The following is a 23,286-nucleotide window of genomic DNA, read 5'->3' on the forward strand; positions in this document are numbered from 1 at the left end:
GTCAAAGATTGTCAGTCATCACTTTCAAAACTCAGATACAGGGAAAAGACACGTCATCCAGGGCACACCTCACACACAAACACTCACAAACACTAGAAAACTGACTTGGTGAGCACAGTTTCTCTATAAAGCTATTTCACTGAGTAGTCCATCCCGGTGAATGTGGATTGGCAATCCTACTTGCGTTGACAACGATGATCAAATGAAGTGAATTTGCAGCCCAATCCTAAAAGCATGAGGCACGTTCTAAAAATGTTAATTTCAATTCATTTTTTCATGCAGGTGAGCAAAAACACTATTGACACATTTAAACAACAATTGTTATTGTTTAAAATATTCCCCTCACTTACATTTAGTCACAAATTTGATCTTTTGAGATATGAGTGCACTCAATGTATAGGAATTGACATAAGGCAGAACTTGCAACTTCCTAATCCTTCCTAGTCAGTACAACAATCAAATATGGAATACTGTTGTACAGGTATTCAGTTGGACACACAAGACTGCATCAATAGCTGATTGTCAAAAAGCATATAGTTTAGAGATATTGGAGAAAATAAAGCATTTCCTGCATTGAGCAGTGCTCCACTGCATAACACAACACAATTAAGTAACACAAGCATAATATGAAAAGGTCAAATGAACACGTGGTCATTAGGATGCATTAAAATGTACCAATAATACATACAGTACCAGTCAAAAGTTTGGAAACACCTTTCATTCAAGGGTTTTTCTTTATTTGCACTATTTTCTACATTTTAGAATGATAGTGCAGACATCAAACTATGAAACAACACATATGGAATCATGTAGTAACCAAAAAAAGTGTTAAACAAATCTAAATATATTCTTCAAAGTAGCCACCCTTGCCTTGATGACAGCTTTGCACACTTTTGGCATTCTCTCAACCAGCTTCATGAGGTAGTCACCTGGAATGCATTTCAATTAACAGGTGTGCCTTGTTAAAAGTTCATTTGTGGAATTTATTTCCTTCTTAATGTTAATCAGTTGGGTTGTGACAAGGTAGGGGTGGTATACAGAAGACAGCCCTATTTGGTAAAAGACCAAGTCCATATTATGGCAAGAACAGCTCAAACAAGCAAAGTGAAATGACAGTTCATTATTACTTTAAGACATGAAGGTCAGTAAATACAGAACATTTCAAGAACTTTGAAAGTTTCTTCAAGTGCAGTCGCAAAAAACATCAAGCGCTATGATGAAACTGGCTCTCATGAGGACCGCCACAGGAAAGGAAGACCCAGAGTTATCTCTGCTGCAGAGGATGAGTTCATTTAAGTTAACAGCCTCAGAAATTGCAGCCCAAATAAACTCTTCACAGAGTTCAAGTAACAGACACATCAACTGTTCAGAGGAGACTTCGTGAATCAGGCCTTAATTTATTTATTTGAACCTTTATTTAACTAGGCATGGTCGAATTGCTACAAAGAAACCACTACTAAAGGACACAAATAAGAAGAAACACGAGCTTGGGCCAAGAAACACGAGCAATGGACATTAGACCGGTGGAAATCTGTCCTTTGGTCTGATGAGTCCAAATTTGAGATTTTTGGTTTTAACCGCAATGTCTTTGTGAGATGCAGAGTAAGTGAATGGATGATCTCCACATATGTGGTTCCCACCGTGAAGCATGGAGGAGGAGGTGTGATGGTGCTTGCTGGTGACACTGTCAGTGATTTATTTAGAATTCAAGGCACACTTAAGCAGCATGGCTACCACAGCATTCTGCAGCGATAAGCCATCCCATCTGGTTTGCGCTTAGTGGGACTATCATTTGTTTTTCAACAGGACAATGACCCAACACACCTCCAGGCTGTGTAAGGACTATTTGACCAATAAGGAGAGTGATGGAGTGCTGCATCAGATGACCTGGCCTCCACAATCCCCCAACCTCAACCCAATTGAGATGGTTGGAGATGAGTTGGACCGCAGAGTGAAGGATAAGCAGCCAACAAGTGCTCAGCATATGAGGGAACTGCTTCATGACTGTTGGAAAAGCATTCCAGGTGAAGCTGGTTGAGAGAATGCCAAGCATGTGCAAAGCTGTCATCAAGGCAAAGGATGGCTACTTTGAAAATCTGAAATATATTTTGATTTGTTTAACACTTTTTTGGTTACTAGATGATTCTTCAAAGTAGTTATTTAATAGTTTTGATGTCTTCACTGTTATTCTACAATGTAGAAAATAGTAAAAATAAAGAAAACCCCTTGAATGAGTAGGTGTGTCCAAACTTTTGACTGGTAGTGTACGTTTTTGTCATTTGCCACCTGTTCTTGTAACATAGAGAAAGCTATTCATTCATTCATTTATTTTTCATTTTATAGCCAATCCTGCCTTGCTTTCAATTTGTCTCTGACACGCATCTTTCTTTCTCTATCACTATGTCTGTCTCTTCTGCCCTACTCTCCTACACACAGGGCCAGCCTGGTTGCAGAGTAGGAAAGCTGCTGTCGTTATTCTGCACAAACACTGATCATCATCATCTTGCGGTGGATAGATACATACCAACATTCCTCTAGAAGACACACAGTTCGTCACTTTCCAAACCAAACACACTGGCAATCAAACCCACACTTGCATAAAAGGAAAGAAGTACGTATAAATGAAATAATGTAAATAATAATAATATTAAATCACAATAATAAGCAGCATTGGGTCATGTAACTATACGGAAAATATATAAACCAATATAATGTATATTTGTACATAGCGTGTTTCAGTATTACAAGGTCAAAATGGTAATTGTAAGTGTTTAGAAAACTATATATTGTATTTTCTGTATTGCACATAGTCATACTATTACATATGTTTCTGACATAGAGTTTTCACATCTGTCTCCATATGGACAGAGGAGACTGTGTGGACACTCCAATGTGTTTCTCCTGTATAATACTGAGTGTATGTTTGAAAGTGGTGGATTAGCAGGAGGGCTTTTGTCAAGGAGGCTAAAATGCACTGTTCGTGGCGCCAGTAATGTCACTGTACATGACAGTCTTAGAGCAGGTGTAATGTATGTGTTGTGTGGATGTATGTATGTAATCATGAGATCCATATCTGTAACAAAGCAATGATTACACACTTGCAGTCCACCTTCCTCAGAACTCTGCAAAATTAGCTCAAAAAACATAGTCATCATAATAATATTGAGAGTGGAATTGACTGAATCGATTAACAATGTCATCCATGTATCTGGCAGCTGGCACTTCAACCAAAGGAATTTGTTGTTGTTGCTACGAGTATTTACCCGTCACAACCATTCCCCTAGTTCTAATACTCAAAAAAGAATCCTGAAGAGATTTAGGGGTGAGTGGGAACAACACATGTGGGCTTTATCCCACATCTCCTATTTGGAAAATAAGTTAGTGTGAAGCTAAAGGTAGGAGTCACAGCTGGGGAATGCCTAGACTTACATGTCAGACTCTAACTTTGAAAAATGCAGCAACTTACGCCGCGTGCACACAGGTTGCATTATTACATTGCCGTACGGTAAATTTGACGTAGTCTTCGCAATCCATGCACCGCATCATAACAAAAATAATCATGCTACACATTAGCTACATATTAGCAACTTCTTCGGTGGATTATCTACTCCCGTTCCTGATACCGCACGGCAAAGCAACAGCACAAGTTGGAAAAATCCAACACATGCATGCGACACACTGCACGCAGCGACAAGCATCGCAACCGAGTCCGGCAGATGAGTCCCAGAGGTGAGGATTGCCTCCCATTGAAATGAATGGACTTCTGTCGGAACGCATACAGTTTTACGCAATCGGTATGCACAAGGCTTTAGGGGGGTTAGCTGCAGAGGGCAACCCCATTGCTTCCTCCTAAATTGTGTAGTTCAACCATCCTTTAAAGTGTTCATGTGCGCATGTGAATTTGTATTTTGGTAACTTATTTTTTCACAGCTGTGTGAGAAGTGTTGCATTCTTCCCCTCTACCACCAGCTAATTCAGTCCAGACCAACCTGAAGTCCAGGAAGTATGTGTGTTACTTCCTGGGGTAAGGCTAACCTGGAAGAAGAGATCTCTAAGACCCAAGGCGAAGGAATGGGATAGTGTACTAGGACCACGCATGGTCACACTCCTAGTGTCAAACTCTTATCTGAACACTTTTGTAAACCTCCACAGCGCAGCGGATACTTTAATTTCCATAGAAGACCTATCTGTTCCTGTTCTGATTAGTTTTCTTTCAGAACAGTCCTCTGGCTTAAATTATCCCATCCCTAGCCCTTGTACAGTTAGTTGTTCTTGGTCCCAGATCAGGGATTCTTATTGTAGTCTTTGCTCATGCTGTAGATTCCACACAGTAGTGTCTGAATTGTTAAACAGATGTCAGGTCGTCCTGTTCTCAGTCTCTCAAACACACACACACAAGTATAGAGGCACACACACACACACACACACACACACACACACACACACACACACACACACACACACACACACACACACACACACACACACACACACACACACACACACACACACACACACACACACACAAACCTCTGAGAAGAACAGTGGTAGATAGGAAGTTGGTAGCCAGGGCCCCAGGTGCTAAGTGTTGATTGTTGGAGAGAGAGAGAAGGGGTGGGGGGGGGGAGGGAGGGGGTCAGAAAGCCAACAGTCTGGGCTCTTCTACACATACACAGGCTCCCCCTGCTCTTCCTCTTCCTCATCCTCTTCCTCCTCAGGGCCCATGCTGCTGTCTCCGCTACTGCTGGGAGGCGCCTGGCTGTGGCTGATCTCAGGGGGCTTGGGGTAGCGGAAGGGGCAGCCGTTGTCGTCAAAAAACCTGCGAAAGGTGAACTCGTAGAAAGCGTGCTCCGGGTGTTTCCCGTGTGGGGTGCAGAGGGTCTCCCAGGCCCGTGTGCTGTCCCCGCTGTCACTCCACGCCCCGGGACCGCCCTCCTCCTCCACCGGGTCGAAGTTGGATGTGTCCATGGGGTGGGCTATCTTGGGCCGGTAGGGGGCGGGCTGGGTTCGCAGGTTGCTGGAGAAGTCCATCTGGTCGAAGAAGGGGTGAGTCTTGATCTCGCCGGCGCCGTTGCTCCCAAGACGCTCCTCAGGGGAGCAGCAGAGACGGCCGATGATGTCAACAGCCTCTGGGCTGAGCTTAACCTGCGGGGGCACCTGCAGCGTGCTCTCCCAGTTTATCACCTGAAGAAGAAAGGGAAGGGGGAGACCGTGAGGAAACAGTATGTTTCAGAGCTGCAATTGGTTAGTTACATGGCATTTCCACATGTAGTTTAGCTGAGCCGTGAGTCGACAGACGACTAACCTTTATCTGTGTCTCGGTGGGTGTCGGGGCCAGGAAGGGTGGGTGTCCCACCAGCATCTCAAACAGGATCACTCCCACACTCCACCAGTCACACAGCTGGGTGTACCCTGCAGGGATAAGACCACAACCGCTCACTAACAAGACCACAATGTGCTTCTTTATTTATCAAATGTATGACCACTCCATTCCTCCATGTCCAGTATTGCCCTCACCTTTGCGCAGCAGCACCTCAGGGGCGATGTAGTTGGGCGTACCCACCAGGGAGTGTGCCAGGCAGCGCTGGTGTTGCCGTGTTGCCCGCTGCTCCAGGGTCTGAAGCCGGTCGCCACAACGACAGTTGGACACGTCGTCCCAGAAGTCACTGGGCTCCATGCTGTCCTGCCTGATGTGGCTCCCTGGAGAGAGGAGAGGATATTACATATCAATCATATCATATCAAGTAAAAGCTGTCTATACAACAGCATATACACAGTGCAAAAACTTGTCCTTTGTCTTTCCCCTGCTCATGTAACCGATGTGAAATGGCTAGTTAGTTAGACGGAAGCTATACTGTTACACTCACCTTTCTGATAGTACTTGGAGTTGTGCGTCCAGCGGAAGCCGGTGCAGAGGCCAAAGTCGGTCAACTTGATGTGTCCGTCCAGGTCGATGAGGATGTTGTCAGGCTTGATGTCGCGGTGGATGAAGCCCATCTTGTGGACACTCTCAATCGCCAGGGTCAGCTCAGCCACGTAGAAGCATGCCAGCGGCTCGGGGAAGACTCCCATGCGGATCAGCAGGCTCATCATGTCTCCTCCGGGGATGTAGTCCATGACAAAGTAGAGGCTGTCGCGGTCCTGGAACGAGTAGTACAGACGCACCACCCACTCGTTGTCTGCCTCCGCCAGGATGTCACGCTCAGCCTTAGGGTTAGAAACACTTTATTGTCCAGTCCACACAAAATGTAGAAATGTGCCTTTGGTGTCACAATAACATCGACATAACATGGAAACATCATCAGAAGCATCTCTTCAGCATGATGATCTGGATTCATCTTTACCTTGACGTGGGCCACCTGGTTGCGGTTGAGCACGTCCTTCTTGCGCAGCATCTTCATGGCGTACAGGGCTCCCGTGTCCACCTTGCGGGTCAGGCACACCTCGCCGAAGGCCCCGATGCCCAGTGTCTTGATCTTGACAAACATGGCCTTGTCCATTTTGGCCCGGCGCAGACGGTTGTAGTTGGACTCCTTCTGGTTCAGCATCTTCCTCATCTGCTCCTGCTCCGCCTCTGATAGGCCAGCCTGGAGGAAGGGGAAGAATGTAGAAATAAAGAGGATACGCTGCCCTGGTAAAATCCTGTATATGTGCCTTATTACAATGATATTATATTTTATATATCTTGAAGTGTTTAATGTTTTGAATGTCTCCATTAACTGTTAATATAAGATAACAAGTCACTAATATATTACTTCACTAATAAAACGCTTTATTTTTTGTGTATTTCATAACAGTCTGAAAAGGAGGTCAAAAGGACTGAACCCTGAGTAAATGTTTTTCTAAATGTTTTGGACAAGCTGTTCTAGGTATTTAGGGTAATCTAGCTGTTGTCTACAACACAGGTCCTCAGGGATAATTCTTCAGATTCATAACCTTTAGGTCTCTCCCTGTCTCACCTTGGACATCTCCTGCTCCAGCTGGAGCCTGCGGTTCAGTTTTTCCTGGTGGGTCTTCATCACATTCTCCACATGCTGCTCCATGTAGAACTTGAAGGCGAAGGGTGAGTAGCTTTTAATGCGCGATTCCCTCTTCTCCTGATCACGTCCGTTCTTCCTCACCGGCACCGGCGATGTCTGGATCTGCTTCTTGTCCTTCACTGCCTTCTCTCCTTTCCCAGACTTGGTCTTCTCTTTCACCTGGCTCTCTTCTGCCTTTCCCCCTCCTCCTCCACTACCACCATGTGGCCTAGCAGGGGTGTTGAGGTCTGAGGCCTCCAGGGGCCCTGCCTCTGAAGAAGCCCCAGATATGAGCAGGGTTTTGGGGTAGGGAGGTGGTGGACAGCGGGGCTCCTGGGCAGGCTCCAGAGCGTAGGCCTCTTCAGGCATGTAGGCGAGGGGCTCAGATGCTTCCTGAGCAGCCAACCAGCCAGGGTGACACGGCCCCACAGCTGTCTTCGGCTCAGGCCTCATCACCCGGATGCTCTTCACTGGCTGCTGGATGGGGGGCGAAGTCACCGCCGTGATGGTGTTGGGTGGACCCAGGGACGGGTCCTGCTTGCCAGGAGCTGGAGGTACCAAAGTGGGCCGGACGTTATTGGGGGGCGCTGAGCGGTTGTTAAAGGAGTTGGTCCTGCTGGGGACCCGCACCTCTCCCCGGAAGGGCCCCTGAGGCTGGGGCTGCCTGGCTGGAGGGGCCCCCTCAGGCCCCTGGGGCCCGGCCCAGTGGTGCTGGTGCTGCTCGTACAGGTCCAGGTTGAGACTGGCTCTGGAGGGCGTGAGCAGGCCCTGGGGGAGGTCAGAGAAGTCTGGCCCCATGGCGGCGGCAGCTCCACCGGGCGAGCGGGACATCATGTGGACCTGGTGTGAGGTGGGGCTGGACTGCCGGGGGTGTGAGTGGGGCGGTAGGTACAGGTTAGGGGGGTACCCTCCCCCGTTCTGGCCCATGGCCCCTTTAACCTGCATGTTGACGTAGTTGTCGGGCGCCAGCGGTGGCATCTTGTTCTGGAAGGATGCGCTCCTCTTGATGCCGTAGCCCGAGGGCTCCATCATGTGAGGCCGGCCGTGGCCGTAGTCGTAGTGGGGTACGGGGATGGGGCCTCCTGGTGCCTGGGGCTGCAGGGGCTGGCCAGGGACACTGTAGCCAATCATGGCCTGCTCCATGCTGCCTGGGTAGGCCTTTTGCGGGGCACCTGGGGGGTACATGGGGTTCCCTGGATTGTTCTGGGCGGCCATGGATGGAGGGTAGGCTCCAATACTGGGTGGGCGTCCCATGGGGTTAACCATGGCAGGGCCCTGTGCTGTGCCAGAGGGGGGGATCATGTAGTTCATGACAGGAGGGGCACCCATGTAGGGCCCCTCTGGCCCATAGCCAACACCCTCATACATCGGTGCCCCCATCTGGTGGTAGGGAGGCATGGCACCCTCACTTGTTCCCTCCAATGGTGGTCTGTGGTCCATTGAGTTTGGCATGCCCCCTTTGCCTGTGGACAGAAATTATAGTGGTGAGTGAGTTGTCTGGCAAGATGGCGCCGATAGAGATGGCAGCTTCGCTTGAAGTCCTTAGGAAACTGTTGTTTTTTAATGTATTATTTCTTACATTGTTAGCCCAGAAAAACCTTAAGTGTTATTACATACAGCCGGGAAGAACTATTGGATATCAGAGGGACCTCAACTAACCAGCACAATGACCAGGAATACCACTTTCCCCAAGCGGCCATCAGATTGTTAAACAGTCATCACTAGCACAGAGAGGCTGCTGCCTACCTACAGACTTGAAATCATTGGCCACTTTAATAAATGGAACTATCTATTCTTTACTATCTATTGAATCTTAGCCGCTCTGTCACTGCTCATCCATATATTTTATTCTTATATATTCTCATCCCATTCCTTTACTAGATTGTGTGTATTAGGTTTTGTTGTGGAATTACATTTTTTTTTGTCATTTAGCAGACGCTCTTATATATTACCTGTTAAATACAGCTGCACTGTCGGATCTAGAAGCATAAGCATTTCGCAACACTCGCAATAACATCTGCTAACCATGTGTATGTGACCAATACAATTTGATTTGAGTTAATATGCTTATTGCAATTTAAACTCTGTGCATATATTTAGAATATATGTGCATGGGTTGTGTTACCTGGCGAGGTCTGCTTGATAATTCGGACGATGAGTTCATTGCGTGGGTCCAGGTATCCCATCTTACTGATGTATTCCAGAGCAGCCTCAATGTTTCTATTTCCCGTCTGCTTCAGAGCCCGCACCGCCATTTCCTGGTGGCAAAACAACAAATAATGGTGTCTAACAGACATTATAAACTGGGTGGTTCGAGCCCTGAATGCTGATTGGCTGACAGCCGTGGTATATCACGGGTATACCACGGTTATGACAAAACATTTATTTTTACTGCTCTAATTACATTGGTAACCAGTTTATAATAGCAATAAGGCACCTCAGGGATTTGTGGTATATGGCCAATATACCACGACTAAGGGCTGTATCCGAAGAACAGCCCTTAGCCATGGTATATTGGCCATATACCACACCCCCTCGGGCCTTATTGCTTAATTGAGTAAATCAATGTGACTGATGAAGCTCGTCCATCTCATTTTGGGGAACAGATTGCATTGTCTCTATTATTTTAGAGCTAAACAGTGTATAGTGTCTTCTATTGTCATTGTCTCTTCTATTGTAACCCACGCACACATCAGGTGACGGTAAAAACAGCCCCCCAGCAGGCCTTGCACCTGCATCCTCTTCTCCTGGGGTCATGCACCAGCCACTTCCTGAGCCTGCCTCACACACACACACACAACAACAAAGAACACAGAGAGCTGAGAACATACAACCTTTAACATTCTTTCAACATTCCAATAGTAGGCTATTTATATGACAAGGACCTTCTACAGGGATAGTTCAGAACCATACTCCAGGACTTATTTTAGTTTTTGTATAATGATCATGCAGGTTATCCTGCTATTTTCACACTGGCTGATAGGCAGAGTACAAACAACAACAGTCATTCAACATCAGTGAGTGAGAGGTGAAAATAAACATGACACAAGCTGTGACCGTTCTTTAACTAGGCGACAGACACCTACATGAGGAAATATCCCTGAATAGCATATGACCTCACTCGAAATGACCCTCAGTCAAGACAGGCATTCAGCCCACACCGCCTCCGCTGGTCAGTTAGAGAACTCCAACCAAATACTACTGCTCATCTGAAATGGCTACTTAATGGTTGTTGTTTAAAACATATACATTAATCAAGGAAATAAACTAGGGCTAAGGCAATTTCCATAAGTGGACTGAAGTGGACTTTAAACTAGTTTAAACGGTATAATGCAGCCATTCCGTGTCAACAGATTCTGAGACCGACCGAGTGCTTTCATTTGCAGGGAGGAAACTTAGTCAAACATAAATGTGTTTAAAAACAGGGCTGCATAGCAACAGTGGGCACTTTCAGCTCTCAGAGCCAGGAAACGCTGGAGCCACAGATATTGTACACATTCTGTGTGTTTGTGTATGTGTGTGAGTATGTGTGTCCATCTGAGAGTGGGCCTGCCCATACCACTGAACCAAAATACACTCTTTCCCTCCCTCCCTCTCCCTCACTCATAAGACACACACATTTGCACACCCCCACTAGCGCTGCTCACATACTAGCACACACACACACACACACACACACGTGCATGCACGCGTACACACAGGAAACCAAATATAAACATTCATGTCTGTTCATGGTCACTCTATGGTGACTGGCCTGGGTCTGTGTGTTGGATTCCACCATAGCTAAAAGAGAGTGCTGACTAGCTGCCTGGTTTCCATGCTAATGTGGAGGCTTCACTCCCTCAGAAACCTCCATCTCGCTTTTTCTCTCCCCCTTATCCTTTCCTAAGTTTATTTCTCTCTTGCTCACTCTCTCGCCCTTCCTCTCTGTCTATTGCTTTTCTCGCCCCCTCCCATTCTTCTCTTCCCCTTTCTCTCTCCCCCTCCCTCCCTCCCTCCCTCTCCTTCTCTACTCTGTGCCGAGAACGAAACTGGGTGGAGGCTGGCTGCTGTGGACAGCCTGGTGGTGCGTTGCGTTCCAACTCTGACCTCCAATGTCATGGTGACAGATGTTCCCAACATTCCACAAGCCAGGAAGCAAAGAATTGCAGATATTTGGAAATCTGTATTTTTCGGTGTCTGACTTTCCATTTCTAGGCTGGACACATTACATTTTCAACAATGCTTTTTTCTGATAGAAATGAGTTCATTGCATCCGCCATGGAGCCCAGTTTCATAATATTACCATATGTCCCAGCTGCTTGCCGTAGTTTTGAAGTAATCACAAAAAACAGGCCTTATTTTAGGGCATTTTTCGCCCTGCCAGCTCCGATTAGTTCTATTGAGCACCGTGGCACCAACTCTCCTTCCGAACGTTCTATTCCCAGCTTATTGTTCAATTTTGCAATGCCTGCTTTGCTATTGTTGGCAATGAGAACTGCCCAAGTTGCTGGTAGTTAAAATGCAAACAACAACAAAAAATGACTCCTTGAACTCTGAGATCGTCCCATTGTTTCCTATAGGGAAATATAGGTATCTCTCGCAATGTGTATATTTAGATTTTTTCAAATTGGACACCATTTTAATCGTGAGAATCTCCTCTTTCTAATTATGTAAGGCTCGGCAGCGTACTCCATTGTCATCGATCGCTAGACCAGAAATGTTTTCCATACTTCCTCGTTATGCAGACATAAGCACACTTGGCACCATCGAGGTGCGGATGTTTACTTTCTACACAAGTTGTTCATTTCAGTTTCGTCCTAAGAACAGATTGTAGTGGTAAAATAAAAAGGGATACATTTTTTGGTGCCATTTAGGCAAAATAGAATTCTAAGCATCAGAAGTCAGAAGTGGCTCTGCGAACGTTTCATTCCGTTAATTTGCTATGGGCTCGCACTAGTGTTTCAACTTAGCCAACATTCTTTTGCCATTTTTCAGCCTTGGGTGAATGTTGACTCGTTCTATTGTCCAGCCTACCATTTCTCTTCTTCCTCCTCTCTTTCTCAGTCTCTCGCTTACCCTCTCCTCTCTGTATGTTTGTCTTCTTGACTCTTATGTGGCTTCCAGCCTACAATATCCTCCGCCACATTTGCACCCTTGTCATAATGGTTACAGCCACAAGCCAAGGAGTTATCCCAAACACAATCACATGCCAAAACATCTCGGACGGCACTGACAGTATGCACACACACTCAACTCTTACTCTGAGAGGAAGGCTGTTTTTTTATATTCGTTTTCACTTTGACCTAATTCTGCAACACATTCCACTATGGGAAATGAAACCCATATGAGAACCTTTAGAGAGCGGAGTCTGGATGGACAGGCCGAGAGAGAGCGACATCAATAGGCCTGTGGAACAACAGATAGTGTTCCGCCATCTTCTCCTTCTATTAATCACACACACACACACACACACACACACACAAACACACACACACACACAATGTCCATTGTTAAATAAACGCGGCAGCCACGTCGTTTCATACGTCGGCGGTTTAATACGCTTAGCGTGCATAAGATTCCTGTCTCCATTCCATTTCGCGCGGCCGGCCGGCCCATAATACAGTAATACTGGAGCCGCTGTACACTGCCAGGAAGGTGGCAGAGGAGAGGAAAGAGCTCCTCCACACTCCGGCGGTCCCCCCTCGTTTCCCCACCAAAACATTCCCTCCTTTACGGTGATTATGTAACACGCCGCATCGTTGTGTAACTTGTGGCTGGAGGAGGAGAGGAGGCGGCGCGTCTGGTAAGAATCAGGCCAGAGGGCCCGTGGGGGTGGAGGTGGGTTGAGACCAAATGGGCCACTCACTACGGCGGCCATTACGGCTGTGGAATGTTGGGAAAACAAGGGCCAACGCTCAGTGGTCCGCTCAGTGGACACAGCCCTAGGACAAACACATACTTACAGTGACAGGTGACTGCCGCATCGCTCATTGAGACACCATTACCTATACAGTATCAAAATCCGTAGGCAGGAAAAGAGAGAAATGTTTTGCCTGTACAACATAAATGTGTCCAATTATTTTCATTGTCAGTTTATCCTTCTGCTTGTGTCTATAAACGCAACAAATAAATATATAAAGCTAATGAGAGGAGAATAAATGGAATATAGAATACAGAAAGAGAGACAGACAGAGAGATAAGAGGGGAGCGAAAGAAAAAGTGAGAGACAGAGACACACTGACAGAAAGAGAGAGAGAGAGAGAGAGAAAGAGAGAAAGAGAGAGACAGACAGACAGACAGACAGACAGCGAGAGAACGTGGCCAGATTGTCTGTGGCGACACGATGGGAGCAGATGGAACTGTTCCACCCTGCTACCATTGAATCGCCACTTCCTGGTGGAATTGACAGTGCTCCCTCTTTCTCTCTCTCTCTCTCTCTCCGGTCTGAGCCATTCAGAGGAACTAGAGGCCAAACCACACTTACTACACTGTAACTACACACTAACTACGCTATTACTACATGCTAACTACACACTAACTATACACAAACTATCTACACATTCCTAGTCCTACAGGAGCAGTAAAAATCTGTGTGTACTAACAAGAACAAGATCAAGCCATACCGAAGGACACCTGCAAGCACACAACAGCTTTCTGATAACTCAAATCAATATGTTTATTGATGTGGCTTGCATCTCTCTCGCTCTCCCTCTCTCTCTGAAGTAACAGCTCATAATTCCACTGTGCTGGTGTCCGAGGAGGGTTTCTCAGTAGTTTTGTGCACGGGTGTCACGACTTCCACCGAAGGTGGCTCCTCTCCCTGTTCGGACGGTGCTCGGCGGTCGTCGTCGCCGGTCTACTAGCTGCCACCGATCCTTTTTTCTTTTTCGTTTGGTCTTGTCTGTTTTGATTGTGCACCTGTTTCTTGTTTAGGTTAATTAGTGTGGTTATTTATTTTCTCCCTACCCGCTTTGTTTCGTGCGGGTTTATTTTCATTTCCCTGTTTCTATGTTGGGCAACGTTATTTTTGTTCATGTATATTCATTCAGGTTTTTCCCGAGATTGTTATTTCTAGGGGTGTTCACGGACTGTGTATTTAGGTCCTGGGCCTGTATGTTTTGGATGGACTCATTAAACACTTTTTGCATCTACTCCTCTCCTGCGCCTGACTCCTACACCCACCTCTCGTAGAGAGCTCTGACAACGGGCTGGAGTACTGCAATCACATGGCCTGTACTCAGGCCTGTCCTGAAGCCTTCAACCACAAAGGCATAGTACTGAGTCTGGTTATAGTGACCGGTCTCTGGCCAATCCAAGAGCTTTAAAACACAGAGTCAAAGCTGAGCCCTTTAAAAATGACCTGATCTTAGGCCAGTTATGGGTGTTTAAAGAGCGATTGAACTATATTGCACAGTCTGATCCGTATTATTCGGAAATACTCTGATATATATATCAATGATAGAATATGCTTATTTTCCTGTAATAAGGCTTTCCATATCTGAACTATAGTAGTATAGTAAAGGCTTTATTTCTTTAGGTGAAAGGTGAGCATGTATGAGCTGACATAATTTCCTGCGGAAACACTACCTGTCCTCTTCTTCCATCTCCTAACCTCTCCTTCTCTCTTTTTTCCTCTCCTATTCTCTCTCAGGTGTGAAGATGTTCACTCGCTCGTTCCGAAAGAGGATAAAGAAACCAGCGCCAAGCGGATTGTTAAATTCGCCTGATATTTCTGCACTCCGCATTATGTAACCATTGTGCTGTACTCTTGGCAGAGAAAGGTTGTAGTGTATCACTGAATTATTATGACAGTGAATGGGGCTTTCTACCTCCACATTAGTGAGTAACTGTATGTTAGCTACTAACACACGTGACTATAGAACCAGCATTCAAGCAGAGACATTAATACAGACCAGAGCAGTTTCTTCCACTTAAGAGCAAGCGCGCGCGCACACACACACACACACACACACACACACTCCCCAGTCCTCACCTGGTCACAGCCAGCATTGACCAGCTCCTGCAGCATCTGTCGGTTGACATCTCCAGCAGAGTGGGCAGAGCCAGAAGAGGGTCCAGACTCGTTGGCAAACGGCATGAGGGACTTGCGGATCTCCCTAAGAGCATTCTGGTAATTGTTGAACTTCTGAGGGGGCCGGTGCTGCTGCTGGCGACTGCCGGGGTCTTTGCTCTTGCTTTCGGCCCCGCGGCCCCCCTCGCCCCGGGCGCTGCCCCCGTGGAGGGCCTGGCTCATCAGCTTGGCCGGCTGCTTTAGCCCCTCCTTGATCTCCTGGAGGCGCTGGCGCGTGTTGCCCATGTACGGAGCAGCGGGAAACGTCTTGGGCCTCATGACACTCCCGTTTTAGTCTAAGGAACACCCACTCAAATAATTCTCACCCAAAAACTGACACACTCACACACACTCCTAAACTGAGCAAAGATATGTGAGATTGGGATTCCTCTTTCTCTCTGTGTATTACTGTTTGTCTCTGTGTGGCTGGCTCCTACTGATAGGAATCCCACTGGCGTGCCATGGTGTGTGTGTTTTAGGGGTCACATTCCTCCTTATTCCAAGTCATGTAAGGGGTGACAAGGGTACCCTTGCCCCAAACCGTTCTGGCTCCCATCTGCGCCTGTGGAGCAAGATCAGAACAGAAAATGTTACTGAATTGTCACTGTAAGGGTACGGTGTGTGTGGTCGGGTTGTGGTCACGGTGCATAGGGTCATATTAGTTACACACGTCTCATCCACTGTGTTTTTTTAAATTTCTTTTTTATTTAACCTTTATTTAATCCAGGTAGGCTAGTTGAGAACAAGTTCTCATTTGCAACTGCGACCTGGCCAAGATAAAGCATAGCAATTCGACACATACAACAACACAGAGTTACACATGGAATAAACAAAACATACAGTCAAAAATACAGTAGAACAAAAGGTCTATATACAGTGAGTGCAAATGAGGTAAGTTAAGGCAATAAATAGGCCATGGTGGCGAAGTAATTACAATATAGCAATTAAACACTGGAATGGTAGATGTGCAGAAGATGAATGTGCAAGTAGAGACACTGGGGTGGAAAGGAGCAAGATAAATAAATAAATAAATACAGTATGGGGATGAGGTAGGTAGATAGATGGGATGTTTACAGATGGGCTATGTACAGGTGCAGTGATCTGTGAGCTGCTCTGACAGCTGGTGCTTAAAGCTGTTGAGGGAGATATGAGTCTCCAGTTTCAGAGATTTTTGCAGTTCGTTCCAGTCATTGGCAGCAGAGAACTGGAAGGAAAGACGACCAAAGGAGGAATTGGCTTTGGGGGTGACCAGTGAGATATACCTGCTGGAGCGCGTGCTACGAGTGGGTGCTGCTATGGTGACCAGTGAGCTGAGATAAGGCGGGGCTTTTGCTAGCAGAGACTTGTAGATGACCTGTAGCCAGTGGGTTTGGCGACGAGTATGAAGCGAGGGCCAACCAACGCGAGCGTACAGGTCGCAGTGGTGGGTAGTGTATGGGGCTGTGTGAAATGCTCCTGTGTGATCCAATATTAACACTCCTTTACGGTTTTATCTTCAAGAACATTGTCCACATTCTATCGTGGCAGTGCTACTCTCCGGGGCAGAATATAGGAGGTGTGAATTAAGTATGTCTCTGTGCACACTCACGTAGAATAAGCGGCAACAACAATGCATTATCACTGTGTAATCGTGTAACAGCTTTTGTGGTGTACAACACCGTATTACACATTTTCAATTATGACAATGACAAATATAGAGTTGTTTAGCTTGGACTGAGAGACCACCAGACCAGTATGCTTGGTAGGCCTTGAGGCCTGGGATAGCTTTGAACAGCGGCATCCCCTTGGTCCATCTAAATCAGGACACTACTCTCACACACACTCTCTCATCATGGGTTGAAAAAGGCATTTTTGGGGTTTGGATGTTTGAGGCGTTTTCTGACACAATCACAGCACTCACTGTGAGTCTAGAGAGTTTTCTGAAACAAACACATATTTGGGACGGTAGTGCCAAGCTCCACAACAAGTTGCCCAATCTCCAGAATCTGTAGCCTCAGTTCCCATTCTTGTGATGCTTTGAGCGCCGCGTCGACCCATAGAGCATTCCATTCCACAAGTAACGACAAGAAAGCTCATATCATTCCATCACGGGGCAGAGAGGACCAAAAGAAACAACAGAAACATGGATTTCCCCTAAAGAACAACAGACAGAGGAGGGTAGAGACATGGTCTCCTGAATGTTTAAAAAACACCAGTAGGACCAGCTTCTGGTCAGCAGTTAGAATGGTAGCTGACATAGTACTGATGTGTATAGTGTATATAGTGTACAGATTAATCATTGATCACTCATGAACTGCACTTTTCTACCTGTATATGTCCTCCTCTATGCTTATGTGTTTTTATGTATGCACAGAGCCACAAACAAAATTTGCTCACAAGGATAATAAAATCATTTTTTTATTTTATCAAGCAAAAGGCCTATCTGCCTGATTAGAGACACCTGTACTGTTAATCACACAGGATCTCCTATGAGAAACAACTGGCTCTGACGTTTGGAATGGTTGCTGCAACAAAAAAATATCCCCACAGAATGGAAGTGACCCTCCCCCCCTTGCTTCAGTAGATGGCTAGCAGAAATGACTAACACCATTCATTTGGAAAAATTTTTTTTTTTTTTAGGACCAACTCCTCCAGCAGATTTCTCAAGGTTTGGGGTCCATTTCTGAACCATCTGGACAGAGACTGACTGTGAAAATTGACTAGGATTCAAATATATCTGCAGAAAGAACATGGTGTCAGCTATGACATGTCACCTCGAGTTTAAAGTATATTCTGGTTATTTAACTACAGTGGGTGAAGTGGATTTACATCCGATAACCAAATTCCATCATGGGTCCCTGATCTGTACTATACAGAAATGCATAATTATGGACATGAATATCATTCTCTTCATGGTGATGTATGCTAACTAGGTACAGAAAGGTAGAAATATGTAATATCCTTATTGCATGTTTGGGTATTATTCTACACACTGGCTATTATTCTAATGAGCTCTCCCACCAAAAAAAGATCACATTTGGTTGGTCCGGACCAGACCAAATCTGAATCATTGACATCTGTGTTTCACAAGTTTGGACATTACAAACATACAGTACAATAGATATGATCAGAACAGTACATTATACAGTACTCAGTCACACTTTATTTGGATAGTCTGGATAGTCCATTTGTAGATGCTTTACAGATGGTCATACTGTCAACAAACTATCTGTTGATAAGCAACTGTTTGCTAAGGTTATGGTCAGGTATAGAATAAGGGTTAGGCTAAGGGTTAAGGTTAGGGCTAGGGTAAGGGTTACGTCAAGTGTAGGGTTAGGATAAGGGTTAAGGTTAGGGTTAGTAGATGCTGAAATGTTACTGAGTCTGTACAGCATCTACAGATAAACTATTCAAATAGAGTGCTACCCTGTACTCTAGTGTGCTCTACTATACCGTAGGGAACTCTACTTTTCTTGACTGTACTATTCTCTACTTTACTCTGCTGTCCAAACTTGTGAAACATAGATGTCTATGAATGGTTCAGATTTGGTCCGGCCAGGGCGGACCGACCAAATTTTAACCACTTTTCAATGTCCATGGACGTCCTGTGTTGGTCGGTGATCAGTGGGTGAGGATGCTTGTTACAGTAAATGGATAGAGGGTAGGTGTTAGGTGTCATGGTAGGTGTCAGTATGAACCAGAGGTGACATTAACACAATGAGAGAGAAAAAGAGGTTGTCCAGACTGTTTTTAGTATTGCTTTTACCACCAGACGGCAGAAAGAGTAAGAAAACCGCTATGAGCGGAACATAACAGCATGCCAGTGGAAGGGAGGACATTAGCAGGTCACCCAACTGTGGTTTGTGACTTATGATTTCCCATTGTAGCCAATTCAGTTGCAGTAATTCTGATACTGATATTTTGGTAATTCCGTTACCGATTTGTTAACAGAATTACGAGTTTTAATCACTTAATAATTCATAAACAGTCAAAAGTTTGGACGCAACTACTCATTCAAGGGTTTTTCTGCATTCTATTTTCTGCATTGTAGAATAATAGGGAAGACATCAACACCATGAAATAACACATATGGAATCATGTAGTAACCAAAACAAAAAATTGTTAAACAAATCAAAATATATTTTATATTTGAGATTCTTCAAAGTAGCCACCCTTTGTCTTGATGACAGCTTTGCACACTCTTGGCATTCTCTCAAACAGCTTCACGAGGTAGTCACCTGGAATGCAATTAAATTAACAGGTGTGCCATGTTAATTTGTGGAATTTCTTTCCTTCTTAATGTGTTTGAGACAATCAGTTGTGTTGTGACAAAGTAGGGTTGGTATACAGAAGATAGCCCTATTTGGTAAAAGACCAAGTCCATATTATGGCAAGAACAGCTCAAATAAGCAAAGAGAAACAACAGTCCATCATTACTTTAAGACATGATGGTCAGTCAATTCGGGAAAATTTCAACAACTTTGAACGTTTCTTCAAGTGCAGTCGCAAAAACCATCAAGCGCTAATGATGCAACTAGCTCTCATGAGGACCGCCACAGGAATGGAAGACCCAGAGTTACCTCTGCTGTAGAGGATAAGTTATTTAGAGTTAACTGCACCTCAGATTGCAGCCCCAATAAATGTTTCATAGAGTTCAAGTAACAGACACATCTCAACTTAAACTGTTCAGAGGAGACTGCATGAATCAGGCCTTTATGGTCGAATTGCTGGAAAGAAACCACTACTAAAGGACACCAATAAGAAGAAGAGACTTGATTGGCCCAAGAAACACGAGCAATGGACATTAGACTGGTGGAAATCTGTCCTTTGGTCTGATGAGTCCAAATTTGAGATTCTTGGTTCCAACCGCCATGTCTTTGTGAGATGCAGAGTAGATGAACGAATGATCTCTGCATGTGTAGTTCCCACCGTGAAACATGGACAAGGAGGTGTGATGGTGCTTTGTAGGTGACACTGTCAGTGATTTATTTAGAATTCAAGGCACACTTAACCAGCATGGCTGCCACAGCATTCTGTAGCAATAAGCCATCTCATCTGGTTTGAGCTTAGTGGGACTATCATTTGTTTTTCAACAGGACAATGACCCAACACACCTCCAGGCTGTGTAAGGGCTATTTGACCAAGAAGGAGAGTGATGGAGTGATGCATCAGATGATCTGGCCTCCACAATCACCTGACCTCAACCCAATTGAGATGGTTTGGGATGAGTTGGACCACAGAGTGAAGGAAAAGCAGCCAACAAGTGCTCAGCATATGTGGGAACTCCAAGACTTTTGCAAAAGCATTCCTCATGAAGCTGGTTGAGAGAATGCCAAGAGTGTGCAAAGCTGTCATCAAGGCAAAGGGTGGCTACTTTGAAGAATCTCAAATATAAAATATATTTTGATTTGTTTAACACTTTTTTGGTTACTACATGATTCCATGTGTTATTTCATAGTTTTGATGTCTTCACTATTATTCTACAATGTAGAAAATAGTAAAAAATAAAGAAAAACCCTTGAATGAGTGGGGTGTGTACAAACTTGACTGGTACTGTAAATAAAATACTAACAAATTGGTATGCCTACCTTTAATTGTTACTTCTGTAAAATGTCATTATCCTCCCTCCTCATGAGGGAGAGAAATTAGAAACTATCTTAAAGATACAGGTTTTTGTGAGAAAATTACAAGGCACAAAGCAATGTTTCTTAAACTTACAGAAGGCAAATCACTTCTCCAAAACTAAATATAAGAGTTGATATTCGTGACAGGGGTCTTTACTTCAACATTATTGTGTGTTGATGCATGTATGATACCTTTTAAGACTATTTCTGGTAGATGTTGTCTAAGACCCCCTTTACACCTGTTTTACCAGAAATCAAAGCCTTTGCCTTTTCCTAATGTTTGGGATGGAACATGGTTGAAAAATGTAAATATAATTTCTCAAAAGTATACTCTTAGCTTTCATTTGACACCCAATTGGTGCTCACAGGTCCTTTTAGATGGAAATGCCCTGGCCTGTCGTTACCAATGAGGTCCTCAGTCTGCAATGCCTGATACTAATGTCTGAGTGGTTGTGGTTGGGATCCAATATTTGATTACATGTGGACACACAAGTCACACAACGGTAACAGAGAAGTACAGAGATCCTTTCAAACATGTAAAACAGAAACAAGTTACCTTGAATGCTACTACTCATCACATTGAAGCGGTTGCTGTAGAGCCAACCTAGATTTAGGTTGGAATGAAAGTATATTTATTTTGAAGAGATTACTTTGATTCAAGTTATTTTAATCAAAAAGTCAATAATGTAAACAAATACTCAGGCTAATACCTGATCTCCTAACGTGAGATGTAGGTTTGCAATGAAATGTTACACATTAATTCTATTGAATTCAAGTCAGATTCCCAGACAGTAACACATACTGTAATACAATAAGCCAGTCTTATCAATACAATCAATACTCACAGGCTTATACCAATAGATAACATCTGATCCGGTTAGAATGACTTTTAAAAATGTATGCTACAGTCACAATAAAACCAATGGGCTATTCATTGTAATACCTGCAAAAACAGTCATTTTTTATTATCTAGCCTATATTAACATTTTTGTAACATTATTTGTGTGCCTGTTATGTTGTTTAAAGGTAGAGCTAGAACAAGGATCCTACCTTGAACCTCGTGTGTTATTGAACACCTGAATGAAACGCATGGTTGCGTCAGTGCCAATCTATTAGCCTGCTGTACTGGACTGATAATTTGGGATACACTACGCAAACTACTCTTAAAACAGTTAAATTGTGGCAGTTTAAAACAAGTATTTATCTAGAAAGTTATTCCATTATAAGTTACTGAAATAAAATGTCCAAACTTAATAAACAATCAGTGAGAAGTTTCTGTTATTCAAAAGTTTATCAAACAGCATCATAACAAAAATCTGGACATTAAGAACAATGGTGCACATCACACAAAAAGACAGACTATTTGCTGCCCGTTTACAGAATGAGAGACGATTATGGAATTTAATAATTCACCAAACATTTAATGCAACCAGAAACATCCTAAGAATCCATATTCATCTCAAAGAAACATTTTAAGGCACATTCGTGTTTCAAAGGTACATCTTAACACTTTTAACACGTCATTTAAATATTATTTTGCCACGCTTAAGACCCCCTCCCATCCTAGGCTTTAGTGAAAACAAAACCATTGTAAAATGAAATTTGTTTCAATATCCTAAACACATTGATGACGTCATGGGTTTTCTTATAAAGGTTGTGATTAATTAGAACATTTCGAGACTGAAAAAAATTGTGGGGCCTTCTCAACTTTGCGCTGGAAGTTTTAAGATCTATCGGCCGATCGGAGCGCAACTCTGCAGCCTGGAGCAGCCCGACATTCCAATGTAGGGAGAATTTCAGTCCCAGCAGTCTCTTCCTCTGGCCGAAAGCTAGTCGCGTTGGAAGAAATCCGAGGCTTTATCTTCAATTTACATAAATGTCAGTACTGAAAAGAACATTTATCTTTGTGTTTTCATCAAAATAGTTAGGCTTTCCCAAAATATGATGAAGATTTGAACTTACCATGTGATAGAAGTATCATTCAGCTTTAATCCGAGAAAGAATCCAACCAAATATGCTTTTCGGGAAAACTTTATATCCAATCCTTTGTTGCACAATCCATACGATAATGTATCGAACTTCCTCAACGGTAGGCCCGAGTAAATATCATGAGAAGAGACTCCATTTTCTCCCAACTACAGGCAGAATTAGAATGCAGTACAAAGTTGGACACTTACTGCATTGTTAACATTCCTGGAGTCACGTGAGGGACCAATGCACGTCAGCACCGCACATATTCTAGGCGGAGCTTCCTAATAAAACTTGGCATTGATTCTTGCATCCAGCAAAAACACTGGTTTTAATGTCTATGGCAAAACCACTGTAAAACAAAATGTGTACATTTTTATGCAGAATCCGAACACTCAAAACTATTTCATATATATATTTTATTTTCATAGTCAAATAAACACAACCAATAACCCTTGACATCAAAGGCCAGGATGCTGACAGTTTGCATCATGGAAGGCCTTTCGATACTGTTAACCACTATTTATTGATTCAAAGATTGTCTGCAATTGGTATGGACGAGGTGAAAGGTGTCCAACAGGGGTCGGTTTTAGGTCCTGTACATTTTACTGTCTATATAAACAATGTTGGTCTATCTGCAAAA

General features: G+C 44.3%; 1 protein-coding gene across 2 annotated transcripts; it reads right to left on the reverse strand.

Annotated features, from left to right (window-relative positions):
- Positions 1–2,328: 2,328 nt before the first annotated feature.
- Positions 2,329–22,890, reverse strand: LOC115161091 (serine/threonine-protein kinase LATS2). 2 transcript variants are annotated; one of them, XM_029711827.1, is made up of 9 exons: positions 22,638–22,890; positions 14,995–15,634; positions 9,145–9,277; positions 6,960–8,482; positions 6,345–6,587; positions 5,868–6,207; positions 5,518–5,700; positions 5,306–5,412; positions 2,329–5,184 (listed from the first exon to the last, which is right to left on the reverse strand). In XM_029711827.1, the coding sequence occupies exons 2-9, from the start codon at positions 15,349–15,351 to the stop codon at positions 4,663–4,665; spliced, it is 3,408 nt and encodes a 1,135-aa protein (XP_029567687.1). In that variant the 5' UTR covers positions 15,352–15,634; positions 22,638–22,890; the 3' UTR covers positions 2,329–4,662. The 2 variants fall into 2 exon arrangements, with proteins under 2 accessions (XP_029567687.1, XP_029567688.1); XM_029711828.1 differs by lacking the exons at positions 14,995–15,634; positions 22,638–22,890 and adding an exon at positions 9,709–10,578.
- Positions 22,891–23,286: the final 396 nt, after the last annotated feature.

This window comes from Salmo trutta, chromosome 24 (assembly GCF_901001165.1).
Source record: "Salmo trutta chromosome 24, fSalTru1.1, whole genome shotgun sequence".
NCBI lineage: Eukaryota > Metazoa > Chordata > Actinopteri > Salmoniformes > Salmonidae > Salmo > Salmo trutta.